Below are 18,093 nucleotides of genomic sequence, written 5' to 3' on the forward strand. Positions count from 1 at the left end.
TTCCCTGTCATCCCTGTCACTCTCTCCATATCAAAGCTATAGCAAGGGAAAGTGAGGCAGATTCATCTCTGTGGACATGACTTGTTCAGGTTTCCTTGACATAGTTACTTGGCTCAAGTAGAGGGCAGTGGAGAAGTCAGAAATACTGTTACTTAAGTCAGTGGCTCTCAAAATACAGTTCTTAGATCTCTAGAGGTCCCTGAGACACTTTCAGGGGTCCTTGAGGTCAAAACTTTCGATAATAACACTAGGACACTATTTACCTTTTCCACTCTGGTGGGACATTTGCAGTAATGGGGCAAAAGCAATGGTGGGTAAAACTGCTGGCACTTAAGCATGAATCAAAGCAGTGGCACCAAACCACATTGTATTCTTCACTGCCCATGTACTCACAGTAAAAAATAAAATAAAATAAATTAATAAATTCAGTTCTACTTAAGAACATCCTTAGGGGAAAAAAAAAAAAGAACATCCTTAGAGAATCAGTAAAAAGGATTTTGTTAAATCTCAACCCTTGAGAACACATCTTTTTAGTACTCTTTGTGGTGAAGGAAGTACACATAAAGTACTTCTGCTATACACCAAATATAATGGTTGTCTTGAGGAAAAGCATGTGTCCAGTTGCTTGAGTTGCTAGCTGAACTAGCCACTTTCATCATGGAACATCATTTTTATTTGAAAGACTAAGTTACAGGTAAACTATGGTTATTCAGACTGGGCAGACATTTTCTTACAATGTTCCATAGACAGTTTCTTGAAAATGAACCAAGTAAGACTTTCACTTCAAGGAAAACAACTAAAAGTAATTTGTTGCTAGTGATAAGATTTGAGCAAATAAGTGAAAATTAGAATTTTGGAAAACTTGTTGCTGCCATCATGAACTTGACAGCTTTCCAATTCTTAAACATTTTTTTCTGATGAGACTGGTGATATTAAGGAATCTAATGCTTTGATATTATATAATTAAATGTGGCAACATTTGGAAGATCTATATAACTCAATCAACCAATATTTTCCAATAACCACTGCATAAAGATCCATTTAAAGTTCAAGAAGGAGGGGTGCCTGGGTGGCTCAGTCAGTTAAATATCTGCCTTCGGCTCAGGTCATGATTTTGGGGTCCTGGGATTGAGCCCTGCGTCAGGCTCCCTGCTCAGTGGGGAGTCCACTACTCCCTCTCCCTTTCCCCTCCCCCTGCTCACACTCTCTCTCTCAAATAAATAAAAAATCTTTAAAAGAAAAATAAAGTTCAAGAAGGATTAATGGAAGGGCGCCTGGGTGGCTCAGTCGGTTAAGCATCTGCCTTCGGCTCAGGTCATGATCCCAGGGTCCTGGGATGGAGCCCCATGTCAGGCTCCCTGCTCAGCGGGAGTCTACTTCTCCCTCTCCCTCTGCTGCTCCCCCGGCTTGTGCTCTCTTGTTCATGCTCTCTCTCTCTCAAATAAATAATACAATCTTTTAAAAAAAAGGATTAGTGGATTTTAATATAATAGTATGTCAAAAATACACTGATACTGTCTCAGATTCTTGTAACTAACAGTTTAAAATCTACTTCTTGGGGTGCCTGGGTGGCTCAGTCAGTTAAACGTCTGCCTTCAGCTCAGGTCATGATCCCAGAGTCCCAGGATAGAGCGCTATGGCTGGCTCCCTGCTCAGTGGGGATCTGCTTCTCCCTTGCCCTCTGCCCCTCCCCCTGCTCCTTCTCTCTCTGTCTCTCTCTCACTCTCTCTCATCTCAAATAAATAAATAAATAAATAAAAATAAACTTTGGAAATAAAATCTACTTGTCAAATTTTTTAAAAAAAATTTTTAAATAGACTTTTTAAAAATAGTTTTTGATTTACAGAAAAATGGAAAAGATAGTACAGAGTTTTCATACACTTCCAAATCCAGTTTCCCCTATTATTAACATCTTACATTAGCATGGCACATTTGTTACAATTAATGAACCAATATTGATACACTATTAACTGAAGACCATATTTTGTTCAGATTTCCTTACTTTTTACTTAAGGTTCTTTTTCTGTTCCAGGATCCCATCAAGGATACCATATTACCTCTTAGTGATCATGGCTCTTAGGCTCCCCTCTGCTGTGACAGTTTCTCATACTTTCCTTATTTTTGATGATCTTGACAGTTTTGAAGAGTACTGCCCAGTTATTTTGTAGAATGTCCCTCAGCTAGAATTTGCCTGATATTTTTCTCATGATTAGAGTGGAATTATGGGTAATGGGAGAAAGACCACAGAGGTCAAGTGCTATTTTCATCACATCATATCAAGGGCATAAACTATCAACATGAATCATTGCTGTTGATGTTAATGTTGATCACACTCGCCTGAGGTAGTGTTTGTCAGGTGTCTCTGATATAAAGTTACTCTTTTCCCCCTTTCCATACTGTGCTTTTTGGAAGGAAGTTCTTATTGAATTTTCATGTAGCATCAAAAAGGAGCATCCACAATTATCTGATAAGGCTATTAAAATATTTTTCCCATTTCGAACTACGTATCTGTATGAGACCAGATTTTCTTATATACTCCAACCAAAACAACGTATCATAATAGATTGAATGTAGAAGCAGATATGAGGATGTCCCTATCTCCTATTAAGCCAGATATTAAAGAGCTTTGCAAAAAATATAATATATTGTCACTCTTCTTACTAAATTACTTTCACTTTGGAATATATTTTTCATAAAAGCAATATTTACGTTTATTTGATGGGCTGAATATAATGGGTTTTATCATTGTTATTTTAAATCAATTATAAATACTTTAAAATTTTATCAGTTTTAATTTCTAAAACATAGAGTAAATATTAAGAGAGACAACCCATATAAACAAAAGCTCTTTGGGTTCCTCAATAATTTTTAAGAGTGTAAAGGTGTCCTGAAACCAAATAGTTTGAGAACCACTTGCTTTAGGGTTAAGCTTTTGTAGACCAAAAATGAAAGAACACTGTTCAAAGAAAGTGAGCCAAAACTGAATTCTAAAGGCTTAATGAGTAAACTGACTATACCTAAATTTTCCTTATTGAAAAATGTAATTTTTACACCTGCAGAAAATTGTTTCCTCAACTCATAACTGTGCTCACAAGTAACTATTTGCAAGAGTAGTTTGTTATTTGTGTCTTAAAAATAATGACAGGTAGCCAGGTGTGTTTGTAAAAAGTCTAAGCAGAGAAATATATCAGTTGATGCATATGCATGGGTATACACATGTTCACTGTCAACTTCTTGTTTATTAGCTTTTTTCTTCTTTGGTTTTTAGTATTCAAGGAATGGAGATCCATCAGATACATGTTTTGGCCTTCATCTATCTATTAATCTTGATTATATCAAATTAGTTTATATGTGGTTAGACTTATAACTGTACCTAACAGTATCTCTTGGGGAATTGTTAAAAAACATTTCACTTCTCTATCTCTATTTTATGCTTTATTTCATTTCATGTATTCCAAATGAAACCACCAGATGGGAACTACTTCTGGTTTGTGTCCCGTGCTTGGTACACTCTCAGTAAATACTAAAGGATGAATAGCTTTTATCTCTACTACTTGGCCAAGAGTCAAGGCTGATGGTGTTGGATGTCAACAGTGGTGATTAGCATCAGGGAATAAGGGCATTAATCACCAGAACTGAGGCAGCCCAGGAATCTCCCTGGCCTTTTACCTTCCCAGCAGCAAAACCATTCCTGCAGCATTGCTGATCTGTGTGTGCCATTTCCCAAATATGCTGAGCTCGGGCAATACCATGTCCAAATAAGCAGGCAGACAGCCTGGCTAAAGCATGGGGGGTGGGGGTGGGGGGACAGGTATGGCAGAAGTGAGATTACAAAGAGCTTAGTAGAGAATGGGTCAGATCCTTATAAGGAGGATGTGAATCCAATGTCAAAAATTATCCCTAAATCTTTTTGTCCTCTCTCCATCCTCACGTTCCTCATCAACCCTTAAGTTAAACATTCATAATCTTGGTGTTGAAAGACACCTTGAAAGTTATCTTATCCATCTGTTCAACCAATCCTGAATCCTCCCTACAAACTCTAGTCCTTTAGCTGCCTTGCAATGTCAATTTGCAGGATGCAGTTAGAATGCAGTTAGACTGGGTGGCTCAGTCATTAAGCATCTGCCTTCAGCTCAGGTCATGATCCCAGGGTCCTGGGATCGAGCCCCGCATTGGGCTCCCTGCTCAGCAGGAAGCCTGCTTCTCCATCTCCCACTTCCCCTGCTTGTGTTCCCTCTCTTGCTGTCTCTTTCTGTCAAATAAATAAATAAATTCTTAAAAAAAAAAAAAAAAAGAATGTGTGAGAAGGAATTTAGGACACATGCCATTAAATGTAAAATTTCAACACACATACCTGGACCTAGCCTGTTTCACATGGGCCCCGAGAATTATATAAAAAGGGTGGAATAATATCTTGTGATTGACTTATACCATAATTTGATTTAAAAAGGTAAGATATACATTAGTAACATTTTACCTGAATTTATTTAATTGTTCTGAAACTTTGTAAATAAAGGAAAAAGAATTCTCTGCAACAACCTTCTTCCCCACCACTTCCCCAGAGTAGACTATGAAGATTTGGGCCCCTGAGTAGTGGCCTTTTCCTGGCACTAAGTGTCTCCTGAAATAACACATAAAAAATATAAATACTCAGTGTCTGCTCCAAGAGACCATCTTTGCCCAAGATACAACAGGTCTGTCCTTCCCCTTTCCTCACTAGGTCCCCTTTTGTGGAAGAAAGAGGAGCTTCATCTTTTCAATATACAAGATTTTTCTCTTTGCCCAAGATACAACAGGTCTGTCCTTCCCCTTTCCTCACTAGGTCCCCTTTTGTGGAAGGAAGAGGAGCTTCATCTTTTCAATGTACAAGATTTTTCTCAAGTTTATTTCTCTAGCAGAGTAAGTAAATCTTAAATGGAAGCCTTAAGAGAATTTTGTCTAGAGATAATAGGTTATTAGGACCTTGACGAAACTGACCCCATAGAAATGTGAAGGGTCCATACGACCTAGGATGACTTTCCATACCACCAAGGATGATATTTTTGCCCTGTCAGAGGATCTTACTTGATCTTAAATCTTATCGATTTGAAGTGCTTTATTTCTCTGATAATAATTGCATATTAGATTCATCTCTCTGGTTTAAAAATTACAAATTTACACTGGTTAAAGGTAAATAAGTCATTAGCTTTTGAGAAAAGTACTCACAAAATGGCTGGCAGCTACAAAGACTTTCTCTTCTTCACTGAAAAACAATTCTTTTTTAGTTATCTTAAAACTTGAGATAAGTCAGAGACCACTTACAGGACAATTGAGAAATTATGCTTAAAGTTATGTATAATTTGGATTTGTTTTTCTCAAGATATACAGTCAATAAATATATTGAATATCCACTGAGTAGAGCTTTTAAAAGACAGAATTCATATCAATAATGAATTTGCAATCAAGGTCTTTCTCATTTATATGAATGTGCGTGTTACAAACATTTTTTCCTCTGTTGAATATATTATTATATAATATAGATGTCACAGAAATAGGAATTCACTCTCTTTGTAGCCCAAACAGATCAGAAATGGCAATCACAGGTGGGCATTGAGAATGAGGGCTAGAAATTCTCTCATGTCATACTTCCTTGGATCATGGTAGTATTACTTCATCTTCCTCGCCCCAATACTAACCTCACCACAATTACAAAAAACATAATTCTCTTATGTTTTACTTTCACAAAACATCCCTGAAACTGGTTTCTGTTTACTTCCAGCAACAGTTGATAGTTCTCTCCGTATTTCCAATTTTGCTTTAGCGTCCTTCTTAAGTGCAAATTTTGAGCCAACGTCTATAAAAGGCACATGACATAGACGGATGAGTATTTCCCTTCATGAGACTGTTAAATCAGTTCCGACTCTGGGAACAGTATTTTAAAATGTGAACCAGGCAGAGAGGAAAATATGAGGTATTTTAACAAGTGAAAAGGCCAATGAGTCTGGATGTGTCTGGATACTTACTCTCTCACACAGCTCTTCAAATGTGCAGTCGGCGACAGTTCCACACGCTTTATGCAGCCGCAGCTCTCTGCCTTGCACTTTTAGAATCCTTGGTCTAGTTACTATGGGAACATGAACAAAGACTCAATCTTGTCTGGATAATTACTATAAAATTCATCTCTTACAGATAGGAAATGCATAGCTTGATGAATAATAGCACATGATTCAACACATAAATTAGACAAAATGCTGATACAATGACTGCCACTTGAGCGTGGCATCAACCCATATACAGCAATGGAACTTATTAATTGGTCAGTGGAGATTGGGCATTGTGTTCTAAATGTATTCTCTTTCAAGAGAAATTAACTTACGTACAATCATTTTGTTTCTGAGCCAGCTCATCAAACAACTTATCCATGACAGCCTCCACATCAGCTTCACTTGTGCTACAGTGAAAAGAATAATAGAATATGAAATTAATAACACTTGAAGCCAACATCAAACAGCTGCCTGAGCCTGCTTAGCTTTTTGCCCACAAAAAAAGAGAACAGGATGTTATGCTCTAAATACAAACATTAGATTTAGAATACACTTAAAAGCAGAGAATATTAACTCTCAGGTAGATGATTCTGCCTTATTTGCATACACTGAAAGACTTCTGTGCTTCTGGCTGTTTCCAGTAATGAGACGATACAGGCAGAGTAAATCCATTAATACTATGTGTACACAATGAGAAGAAAGGCTTCTGGCTCTCTCTTGCATGCAAAACAAGAGCAAATAGACAAGGCAGTCAAGCATCCAGCAAAGTATCCTTTGAAATCTCAACTGAGAGGGTACATGTGAAATTAAATATTGAAGCTGCTTAAAAAAAAAAAAAATCAAGTCAAGCCACTGACTGAGAGGATCAAACATCCAGAATTAAATTACCAGCTTCGAAATACCAACTTGATCTGCACATCAATAACTTTATCGGACTTCGAATAGAAGGACAATTATAGACCACACAGTTTCTCTCAAAAATGTCCTTGTCAGAAATTCAAGAAAACTCTTTCCTTCTGTGATGCCTACCATTGCGGCTCCTACGGAAGTTAGTCTCATCAAAGAATCCTTTGTATTCTAATTACAAATCGCCATATGGTTTAGGGAACCCACATACACAAATGTGATAACACTATGCCCTTTCTTCCTGTCACTTTTTTTAAAGAGGGGTTTGTAAATTAACTGTCAATAAAATAAAATATCTGGCAGAAGAAATAAATGCTGTTAAAAAAAACAACTTCAAGTGTAAATGTAAGTTTACTTCAACTCTACATATAAACTTATACAGGATGACCTGCCGATATGCTTAATTTTGCTTATCTAGGTGTGGAAGCAATTAAACTCAATTCTGGACATTCATCTTAATAAAGTCTTTTTGAAAACTAATATGACAAATTATTTTTTAAGTTTAAAAGAAACCAAACTCAGTTCTCCCTTGAGATATTACCAGGTGGCAGGCATTTAACAAGCACCTAATTCTTCAAGTGTTGTACAGCAAATGCTTTTAAAATGCAGGACAGCACACGGTCATTATGAAGGGTTTTGGAATTGTACCCTCCAAGTGATAACCATTCCACCTCAAAGGATATTAAAAACATCATCTGCAATGGTTAACTTTGCAGGGGAAATGCTATTTGACTTAAGTAAAGGCTTTATGATATTTGAATAGGGTAGTATTACATAATAAAATGACACTACAGAAAGGGATTATAGAGACAAAAAACAATTTCAAAGGTACAAAGAAATCGCACAAGCCAATATAAATGTCAGTGTCTACACCAAGCACATGTATGTTTATATGGCTTTGCCAACATTATGCTTGGGAATTCATTTGGAATTGTCCCCACCTTGTAATAGTGGCATAAACACACTCAACTATTGGAAAAGAAGCAAAGGTACTTTTTAAGGGCTATAAAACGGAAGGAGCAAAACCAGCCACCCAGGGTTTCTGCTGGCTTGCAGAAAGTTAACTTCTTCTTAGGATAGGCATGTTACCCAACAGAGGGGGAGAAATGACTTCTGAAAAATAACCAAGACAGTCACATTTCTAAGAGCATATTTAGCGAATAAACAATTGCTTACAAATTTCCTCAGTAGTGATTTCTCGTTTACTCAGGGCTCTAATATACTATAATATTAAAATGTGGCTCACAGGACTTCAGTCAGGCCACATCTCCTGCATCATCAATGAAATTACTATATACGATTCACTTACAGTGAAATTATATGTGAAATGGCATAATTATTTTATTATAGCAGTATCTTATAAAAAATTCTATATGGGGCACCAGGGTGGCTCAGTCGGTTAAGTGTCTGACTCTTGGTTTTGGCTCAGTCATGATCTCAGGGTCGTGTGATTGAGCCCTGTGTGGAGCTCTACACTGAGCATGGAGCCTGCTTAAGATTCTCTTTCTCTCTCCCTCTGCCCCTCCACCCCCATCCCTGCTTGCGCGTGCACACTCTCTTTCAAAAATAGATAGATAGATAGATAGATAGATAAAATTTTATTAAATTATCGTAAAAAGTTACTCAGAAGTTACAACATGCAAAATAAAAATTTTTACTGGTGTTAAGCGGCCTAAAAATAAATGTTCACAAAAGTAGTTCATGTAACTTAAAATTGAACAGCCTGTTATCCATCTAAGCCAAATTGTACTTGACCTCAGGGAGTGAGTTCTATTGACCAGTTGAAGGGCAGAAACCTCAGCTTCATATTGTTTTAAAAGCGGGAGGGGCTAGTATGTGTTTTGGTTTTATTAGATATATCTCTGTATTGACATGAAATAAATGAGGATGCTGTGGAAGAAATCCTTACCAGAAATGAACTTATTCATAATCCCTTAACAGATAATTTACAAGAAAACACTAGTCTTCTCACACTCCACTCAGACCAGATTTCCCCTACTTAAAAGGATGCATCAATCAGAGCTCATTAACTTTTTTGAAGGATGAGAATTAGGAAAGTAAAAAGAGAAATTAAAACTTACCTGTCCATATCAGCTTAAAAGATTCAGAGTTTTACTCATTATCCAGGTTCATATCTGGTTTATACATCTTTGAATATGTTTTGTAATTCTAGTAAAAAATTTAGATGGTTCTGAACTATTTCAATGTGTCACACAAAGAATAACAAAGGCTGTATTTATCAAGCAACTATTATGTAACAGTTAGTTTACCTATACTACCCCCACCTGTCCATGTAGTATTTGCTATTATCCTATTTTTACAGAAGAGAAAACTGAGACTCAGAGAATTCAGCCCTCACTTACCTAAGATCTGAATATATAAAAATTTAAAATTTTGTATAACCAAGTATCATAAATAAAATATACAGGCAGAGCAACCAGGAAACACAGTAGCAACATGTATGGCATATTATTATCAATGTATTAAAAATTAATACAATTTTTTTTTTTTTTAAAGATTTTTTATTTATTTATTTGAGAGAGAGAGAATGAGAGAGAGCAAGCACATGAGAGGGGGGAGGGTCAGAGGGAGAAGCAGACTCCCTGCCGAGCAGGGAGCCCGATGTGGGACTCGATCCAGGGACTCCAGGACCATGACCCGAGCCGAAGGCAGTCGCTTAACCAACTGAGCCACCCAGGCGCCCAAAAATTAATACAATTTTAATACCACAAATAGAGAAACTGACAAAGGATCTGGAAAGGAAAATTGCATTAAAAAAAGCTCGATGGGCAAGAAGCCTATGTAAGATCATTCATTTACTAGTGATAACAAATGCAAAGTAAAATCATGCAATACTATTCTTTTATCTAAACTAGCAGAGATGAGAAAAAAGCTAGAGCAAGCCTAGGTAAGGAGAAAATGGACCCTCTTCACATACTGCTGGGAGTGGTATAAAATTGGTACAAGATTTCAGGGCAACCAGATAATTTGTGATAAAAGCGTTAAAAACATGCATACCACATCACCCAGCTATTCCACTCATAAGAATTTCACCTATGGAAATAATAATGGTTAACAACTACAAGGATGTTCATTGTGACACCTCTAACATCAAAAAAGTGAGGAAAAAAACAACCCTGGGGCGCCTGGGTGGCTCAGTCATTAAGCATCTGCCTTCGGCTCAGGTCGTGGTCCCAGGGTCCTGGGATCCAGCCCCGAGTCGGGCTCCCTGCTCAGCGGGGAGTCTGCTTCTCCCTCTCCCACTCCCCCTGCTTGTGTTCCCTCTCTCACTGTGTCTCTGTCAAATAAATAAATAAAATCTTAAAAAAAAATAAAACTCTAATGTCCCTCAATGGGGACTATGAAGGACATTTGAATACACTCACACAATGAAATAGTATGCAGTTTTCAAGTACAACTCTTCCCCCTAGTCCTGGAACTGCAGTTAAGGTCCAAGTTGATAGCTAGAAGTGCTTAGTGCCCCCAAGTTTCTAAAGAGAACCACCAATGTGCCACCAAAGGCTGGATCCAGACTCCTGCCCCCATGGCTAAATCATGAAGAGAACCAGCCCTATTCCAAATGCCTCCTCCTCCTCCTCCTCCTCCTCCTCCTCCTCCACCATTCCCTACTCTCCACCACACCACAGTGTCTTTATGAGGAGGGGAGAAGGGGTCAGGAATCTTTATGTCTAGTATTTGTGATAAGAGCCTTTTTCTTCTCTTCTTCCCCTTAGGAATTTTTCTTCAGGTTGACTTCTAGTTCCATAGTGTTGTGGTCAGAAAAGATGCATGGTATGACTTCAATCTTTGTGAATTTTTTGAGGCTTGTTTTGTGACCTAATATGTGATCTCTTCTGGAGAATGTTCCATGTGCACTTGAAAAGAATGTGTATCTGCTGTTTTAGGATGGAATGTCCTGAATATATCTGTTAAATTCATCTGGTCCAGTGTGTCATTCGAAGCCATTGTTTCCTGGTTGATTTTCTGTTTAGATGATCTGTATGATCGATATAAGTGCCTTCCCCTTAGGAAAGAAGAGGGTGACTTACCCTCCCCCAAAGACAAGTGATGGGAGGGAAAGGTTCTCTACACAAGTCACCTGGAAAGATTAGGGGAGCCTGAAAGAAGAAAAATCTGGCATTGTCCTTAGCTGGATGAGTAGGACCTTGGTAGATTGAGAAATCAGAAGGTGGGAGGTGGGGTGCTAAGCCAACATGAAGCAAGCCAGTTCTCACTAAAAACACTCCAAAGGCTTAGCACTACTACATATACTTGAAGTTACAGGTGAGAGGGCAGGCTGGAAATAGGGGCACTCTTGGAAAATAAGACAAAGACAGTTCTTTAGATGCCCTGCCTTTACCTGGTCAGCAAGAGTCCTGTACACCTCCTCCACTCCAGCTGAAACTAATAAGTTTACCATCTGGGTCATCTTTAACAATGAAGAAAGTGGGAGAGACCCCATACTCAAATCCTACATATTAAACAGTGAAACCAACAGTACTTCCCTCTTCAGCATCCAGAACCCTACCAGCAAAACTTCTACCGAAGGAAGTAGAAAGATTGAAGGAAACATTCTGGAGGAAACTGAATAGCCAAAAGAAAGACTTGCAGATACTGACATTGGGGGGTTCTTCAATGGAAAACCTGACCTGCCACCTTATCTACCATCCTCCAATCAATAAAACCCTATCCATGCACACAGAACTTCTAATCAGCTTTTTAATGCCTCAATCTTGTGAATGGACAACCAAATATTTCTAGGCACTTAAGGAAAGCCTCTAAGATATAAAATAAAGACTAAAAGAGATAGAAAACGAGGATCTTGGAGGAAGCAAAGAGAAATACACTCTAATACACCTAAAGAGAAGAAGATATTACATGCATAAACAAAGAAGGATGCTATAAACTAAAAGAACAATTAGTGCATAAGAAAGAGCTCTAAATATGACTGTTAAATAAAAAATTCAGGAAAAGAATTAGAAGAAAAAGTTGAAGTAATCTTTCAGAAAATAGAACAAAAAGAACAAAAACTGGAAAACAGAAGGGAAAATAAAAGAATCAGAAAATAAATCCAGAAGGCCCAATATCTAACCAGGAGAAGCTCCAAAGGCTATGGAGAAAAAAATAAAAGCAGCAGCAATCAAAAAATTAAATTAACTTTCCTAGAACTGAAGAGCATGAATGTCTAAGTTGAAAGACTCCAGTGAACACCCATGACAAAGACTGGGGGCAAAGGCTCCATTCCAAGGCATATTATCTGGAAACTTCAGAAACCAGGAATAAAGAAAGAATATCCTAAAAACTTCAAGAGGAAAAACAGGTTAAATATAAAAAGGTCAACAAACTGATTTGTGTCAGTTCTCATGAAACTTTGCAGCTGTAATAATGGAAGCACGAAGAGAATGGTATGCGTCTAAAATTTTCTAAAGGGAAGTTATTGTCAAACAAACCATGCCCAAACTATTAATCAAGAAAAATAAAGACATTTTTGGACAGGTGAGTTCTCAAAAAAGCTATCTCCTGCGCAGCCTTCTTCATAAGATACTAGGTAGGCTGGGCTCTCTCAGACCAGGGAGAAGAGTTCTGGGTCCAGTAGGACCAAATACGCTCTATTCCCATTGGCCCTCCGGCCCATGGCAGCTGTCAACTCCGGACAAAATACAAAAATAGGTGACCTGAAGGCACTGGGCAGTGAAGAGAAGCAGGCAGATTCTGGAGGGAGCAGACACTTGGGAAAAGGGAAAAACATGGGTGAATTACCCATTTTACAGCTTTCAGACTGAAGACAATAAAATCAGGACTGCTCAGGGCAACTCCAACTCCAACAGAAAACCTGCAGTCCTGGCCTGAAGAACCAGAGGACAGTTGGGGGCAACCACGCAAGGTGGGAAATCTGGGGGAATCCCCACAAGTGTTTCCAAAGTCCCTGAAGATATTAATCTTGAAAATTCCTGAAATCATAAGTTATTCTGTATTTATCACAATACTAATAAACAGTGAATTATTTTTCTGTTACTGGGTTATACTAAAAGCTTTGGTGGTTTTCTATGAAAAATATGGCATAAAAATAAACTCATGGCTTATCACTATTACAAATCAATATACTAGGACATATATTTCTATATTATATTATGTATATTGTGATATATTTCAATAACATAAAAATGATCTCTACCAGATACAGACTTGATAGTAGGAAATATTAAAAGGAAACTTTAACACACAATAAATGCAAATAAGATTATTTTAAAATTTAAGTATCTCCAATATTTAGTATGTAAAAGTTATTTTCTAAATTAAAGGTTTTTAAAACACAAAGCATAATCACCGTATCTGATAGTCCTGATCTTTGCTGGTTGACAACTATTCCAGACATAGGAAAATGTCATTTGGCACTGACATTGATCAAATCATTAAGAGTGTGTCCTAAATCATTTTCAAGTTGGGCATTAGGGTACATACTGCTTTATATAAACTCGTTTCCCTTATTAACATGTGTCTAGCTGCATTTACTCACTATTATCTACTTAAAGGCCCTATCCCTAAATACAGTCACACTGGGGGTTTGGACTTTGCCTATGAATTTTGGGGGGACATAATTCAGTCCTTAATAATGAGCATTTGTGTACTTTACAGTTCAGGGTTACTATTCAGAGTGCTATGTGAACATTCTAGCACACGCCTTTTGGTAACCTTTTATATACATGTATGTTGGGTGTATAACTAGGAGCCAAATTACTGCTCATAGGGTATACCAACGTTCAGCTTAGTAAATATTGCCAAACAGTTTTCCTGAGTGGTTGTAGTAGTTTACTCTCTTACCGGCATGTACAAAAAGTTCTACTTGTTCCACAGCCTTGCCTACACTTGTTTTTCCATTTCTTCCATTTTAGTAATTTTAGTGGACATATTATAAATGATTTTAAGGTAAGTTGCTTCAAATTATTTTTAGAGATGGGTGGGGCATAAAAATACAAATATAATTAATGCAATAGTTAATCCAGAAGCATTTTCTTAGTAACATGTCATTATGGCATACATAACATTAAATTAAAAACACTAAGATCTCTTGACTTTTTAGGTAGGAAATTTCAAGAACATAACATTATTGTAAAATTTTCAGCCACAGAAAATGACTTTAGTCTCAAAATAGGAAAAGAATTTATAATGGAGAAAAACAGGAGTAATGGGAAAGAGTCTATGACTCCAGGGCCCCACTAGTCAGTTTTCCAGGGAAACTATTTTAAAAGGTAGCAGCATTACCTTATACTAAAAATCTATACTCAAAAATACAACCATGCTTGTGAAGCTCCAAAGAAGGACCAGGGTTAGGGGCGCCTGGGTGGCTCAGTTGGTTAAGCGTCTGCCTTCAGCTCAGGTCATGATCTCAGGGTCCTGGGATTGAGCCCCGCATCGGGCTCCCTGCTCGGCGGGAAGCCTGCTTCTCCCTCTCCCACTCCCCCTGCCTGTGTTCCCTCTCTTGCTGTGTCTCTCTCTCTGTCAAATAAATAAATAAAATCTTAAAAAAAAAAAAAAACTAGTGTCAGATGGTTTTAAAGAAAAACCAAGTGTTTGGGACACAAGACCCACAGTTGGCCAAAGGCATATTCAGAAAACAAATGTACAAAAAACACTCAAGGATATAGATTATACAAAAATACAAATAGTGATTAAAATTAGACCCAAGTTATAAACATAATTTAAAATTATTCCAGCCTAACCAGTAAAATTCGAGGAAAGCGCAATAGCTAGTAGTCAAGAGCAGTTGCATGGGAAAGCGGCAGCCTGAAGACGGCACTAAATTAAACGGTTTTTTCAGTGTAGAAGGGAAGCTAAATTCAGAGCTTTCTTTCAGGGCTACAAGAATATCATGTCACACAGCAAGGAAGAAAATGTTCTGTTCCGCTCTGTCAAGTTCAGTGTTAACCACAAAGTGGCATATCTTAAGAAAGAGTGATTTGGGTAACATCAATATGATCAGGAGAAAAAACTGGAATTAAGCTCAGATGCTATGAATTGTAGCCCCTTTCCTCTCGGGGAAACAGAAACATAAGCTCCTACAAATGAGTAGGGATAAAGAATTTAAGTGACTTCCTTCAATTCTGGGTCACTGCCCCACCATTGGGATGCTACTGTATGGCAGTGTTTGGGGCAGATAAGATGTGAAACAGAAAATCTGCCCACAAATAATCAAAAGTAAGAGAATTAAAGTCATTTCTGAAGAAAAAGTAAAGTCACTCTTTTCAAATGATTTTTGTTTGGAGGGTGGATGGTATAGGGCCCAAGTAGAGTGCAGACTATTTTTCCTTTGTTCTATAATGCCCTGGTAAAATCCACCCATTTCATTGCTTCTGTCACTTTTTGCTAAGCTCAGAAACTGCAGTGGAGGGGCAGGTTTCTATTTTCTGTTAAGTAGTACCACTGTGTCTTTAAGTCAGAAAAGCCCTGGAATCAACCACTGTTTCGTTGCCAGGAAATTTGGCATCAACTCCTACAGGAAACCTGTGAGTACAGTACCCTGGATTAAAAGCCTGATTGCTTTGGAAGTATGAGAATCATGATTTATTTTTCCATATCAAATTAGTAAACAGAGAGGAAAGTAATCAGTCATTCCAATTTTAAGAAAATTTCTATAGCCGAAATCAGGCATTCAACACAAAACTTAGACAGAGAAATAGAACATGTCAAAAAAGACCTTATTATTGCTGGATCATTTGAAATTCTCAACAAAATTCCAAAAGAAGTGGAGGTTTCTAGAAGAGGGTCACACATGAATTTAAATGGAAATTAATTTCTTCAAGAACCTCCCACTTCATTAGGATTGACTCAGAGGAACAGAATGCTACCCACACTTTGCCCCTTTATCCCCTTTTTAAAATCAACAGCTTGTTAGGGTATCAACAAGTAGAATAGGGTTGGCTTTCCTTGGTCCCTCTCTCTCCATGTTCTCTATTCCAGAGAGCCAAAGTTGATTCAACGAGGGAGAAATTTCCCCTTCCTCTTAGAGTCCTTGTGCCAAACTTCCCTGGCAGGGAGCCTTCTCACTCTACTGATTCCTTGTGCATTCATGCTGTACAGCTCTTTGTGCTCTTACCAAACATAATCTGGGGCTGGAGGCAGGTCTAAGATTAAGTTGGTTTATATTTGCCTTAATATAAAACAGACTTGGTTCCATTTCAAATCCTGTAGGTTTGTTTTACATAACGAAATCAGTTGTTAGAATGGATTTTGTCCTACTATTTATCTTCTCAGTCATTCAAAGGCTTAATTGACTGTTCAGAGATCCATTTCAATCTCTAAATTTCCCACCGTTCTCAATCACCTGGAGAGTAACTTACCTGGTTCCATTAATCTTGACCTGTGTATAATGCAGAAAGTGGGACCTAGCACCTTTTGCTCTCAAATTCCAGACCTTCACCCCCACTTCTCAGCCCCAAACTCCATATAAAATTTCTACCAAATCTAAATATAGCATTTTCCCCCAAATAAGTCAGTGGTGTAACACGCAGAGTTACCACATGGTAGATACAATAATATTTCCTTTTCATAAAACTTAAGAAAAGCTAGAATGGACTGAAGATGATGAAAATAAATAAATAAAAACGAGGAAGAAGGTAGAGAGTTAGAAGATCTGACTCCTTTTCAGAAGAAAAAAATGGTCACATCCACCTCGGAAAAAGAGGCCAAGGGAGTTTTAATAGTTAAAAGAGGTACACAGCAAGGAACTAAAGACCTTAGGCGTTTGCCAGATCAGCTTTTCTAATGTTGAAGATTGTCCTTTATTTATAAATTCATAAATGACCTTTATTTCAAATGTGATCTATTTGAAGATGAAATAAAAGATAAGAATTCTAAGGAAATCTAAAAACTTTATTAACTGTACTTTTATATCTATAAGCATACATATCATTTACTCATGTACATATTGTGTATATAGCTTATTTACACTTTACTAGATGAGGACAGCCATACAGTTGAATACTTTGTCAATGTGTTCAGCAGGAAATGGTGGGCCAGCTCTATTCTGGTCCTGTCTGGCCTGCTGGAAATAAACACTGTGATATGCTATTGTCAAATTACTGTTCAATAAAGGAATGGAAGATAAAAGGTATGCTGAGCTGACTGATGGGATCTGATACTGAAGTTTATACAAGATGCACTTCTTTTGCTGCTGTATCACTTCTTAGGCGGTATTTCAAATAGTTTCAAACCCTTGAAATTTTTAATTCAGTACTCCCTAAGTTAATACAGGATTAATAAATATTTAAATGTGCATCTAAATTATGTGATTTTAAGACATGATAAACAGCCTACCTGACTATGCCCTACAAGATATAAAGCAGAAAGTTGTTGTTGTCTACTAATATAAAATTATAAGTTTGTAATGTCACAGAGCCTTACTCATTCATAAAATATCAATAGGGGTTCTTATAAGAAAGATACTGTGCATCTGCTTTTGAGAACCAACTACATTCTTCCACCATAGAGCCCTTTTTCCTACAGGTGGGCTTAGAGTACAGATTCATACCATTACTGACCTTTTAATTCTCAAAACATACAGCAACATACAACGCTTCATTATAAATTTGAGACATTTCAGTTTGATGAAACTTTATACTTATCAGAGATAAATAGTTCTTCACTTAAAAAAATACAAAAATAGGGGAGCCTGGGTGGCTCAGTCAGTTATGCGGCTGCCTTCAGCTCAGGTCATGATCCCAGGGTCCTGGGATCAAGCCCTGCATCGGGCTCCCTGCTCAGCGGGAAGCCTGCTTCTCCCTCTCCCACTCCCCCTACTTGTGTTCCCTCTGTCACTGTCTCTCTCTCTGTCAAATAAATAAGTAAAATCTTAAAAAAAAAAAAATACAAAAAATAGTAAAAAAAAATTAAAAGACTAAAATTTACACTAAAAATATTCACTTAATGTAAAGACAGTAAAAGGAGAACCGAGGAACAAAAAAGGCATGAAACATAAAGTAAAAGAGCAGGTGTGACTCCAGCTACATCAATAATAATATAATTTGTGAATGTATTAAACAATTCAATCAAAAGCAGAGATTGGGGGGCGCCTGGGTGGCTCAGTCAGTTAAGCGTCTGCCTTCAGCTCAGGTCATGGTGCTGGAGTCCCGGGATCGAGCCCCACATCGGGCTCCCTGCTCAGCAG

General features: G+C 37.6%; 1 protein-coding gene across 2 annotated transcripts in view; it reads right to left on the reverse strand.

The window, feature by feature from the left end:
• Positions 1-18,093, reverse strand: part of AFG1L (AFG1 like ATPase) — a 239,814-nt gene that overhangs the window by 40,844 nt on the left and 180,877 nt on the right. For both annotated transcript variants that reach the window (XM_078054909.1, XM_078054910.1), the window contains exons 10-11: positions 6,360-6,430; positions 6,003-6,103 (exon numbers count right to left, since the gene is read on the reverse strand). In XM_078054909.1, the coding sequence (XP_077911035.1) occupies positions 6,003-6,103; positions 6,360-6,430 (172 nt within the window). The remainder of the gene's footprint in view (positions 1-6,002; positions 6,104-6,359; positions 6,431-18,093) is intronic.

This window comes from Halichoerus grypus, chromosome 9 (genome assembly GCF_964656455.1).
Source record: "Halichoerus grypus chromosome 9, mHalGry1.hap1.1, whole genome shotgun sequence".
In the NCBI taxonomy this organism is placed as follows: domain Eukaryota; kingdom Metazoa; phylum Chordata; class Mammalia; order Carnivora; family Phocidae; genus Halichoerus; species Halichoerus grypus.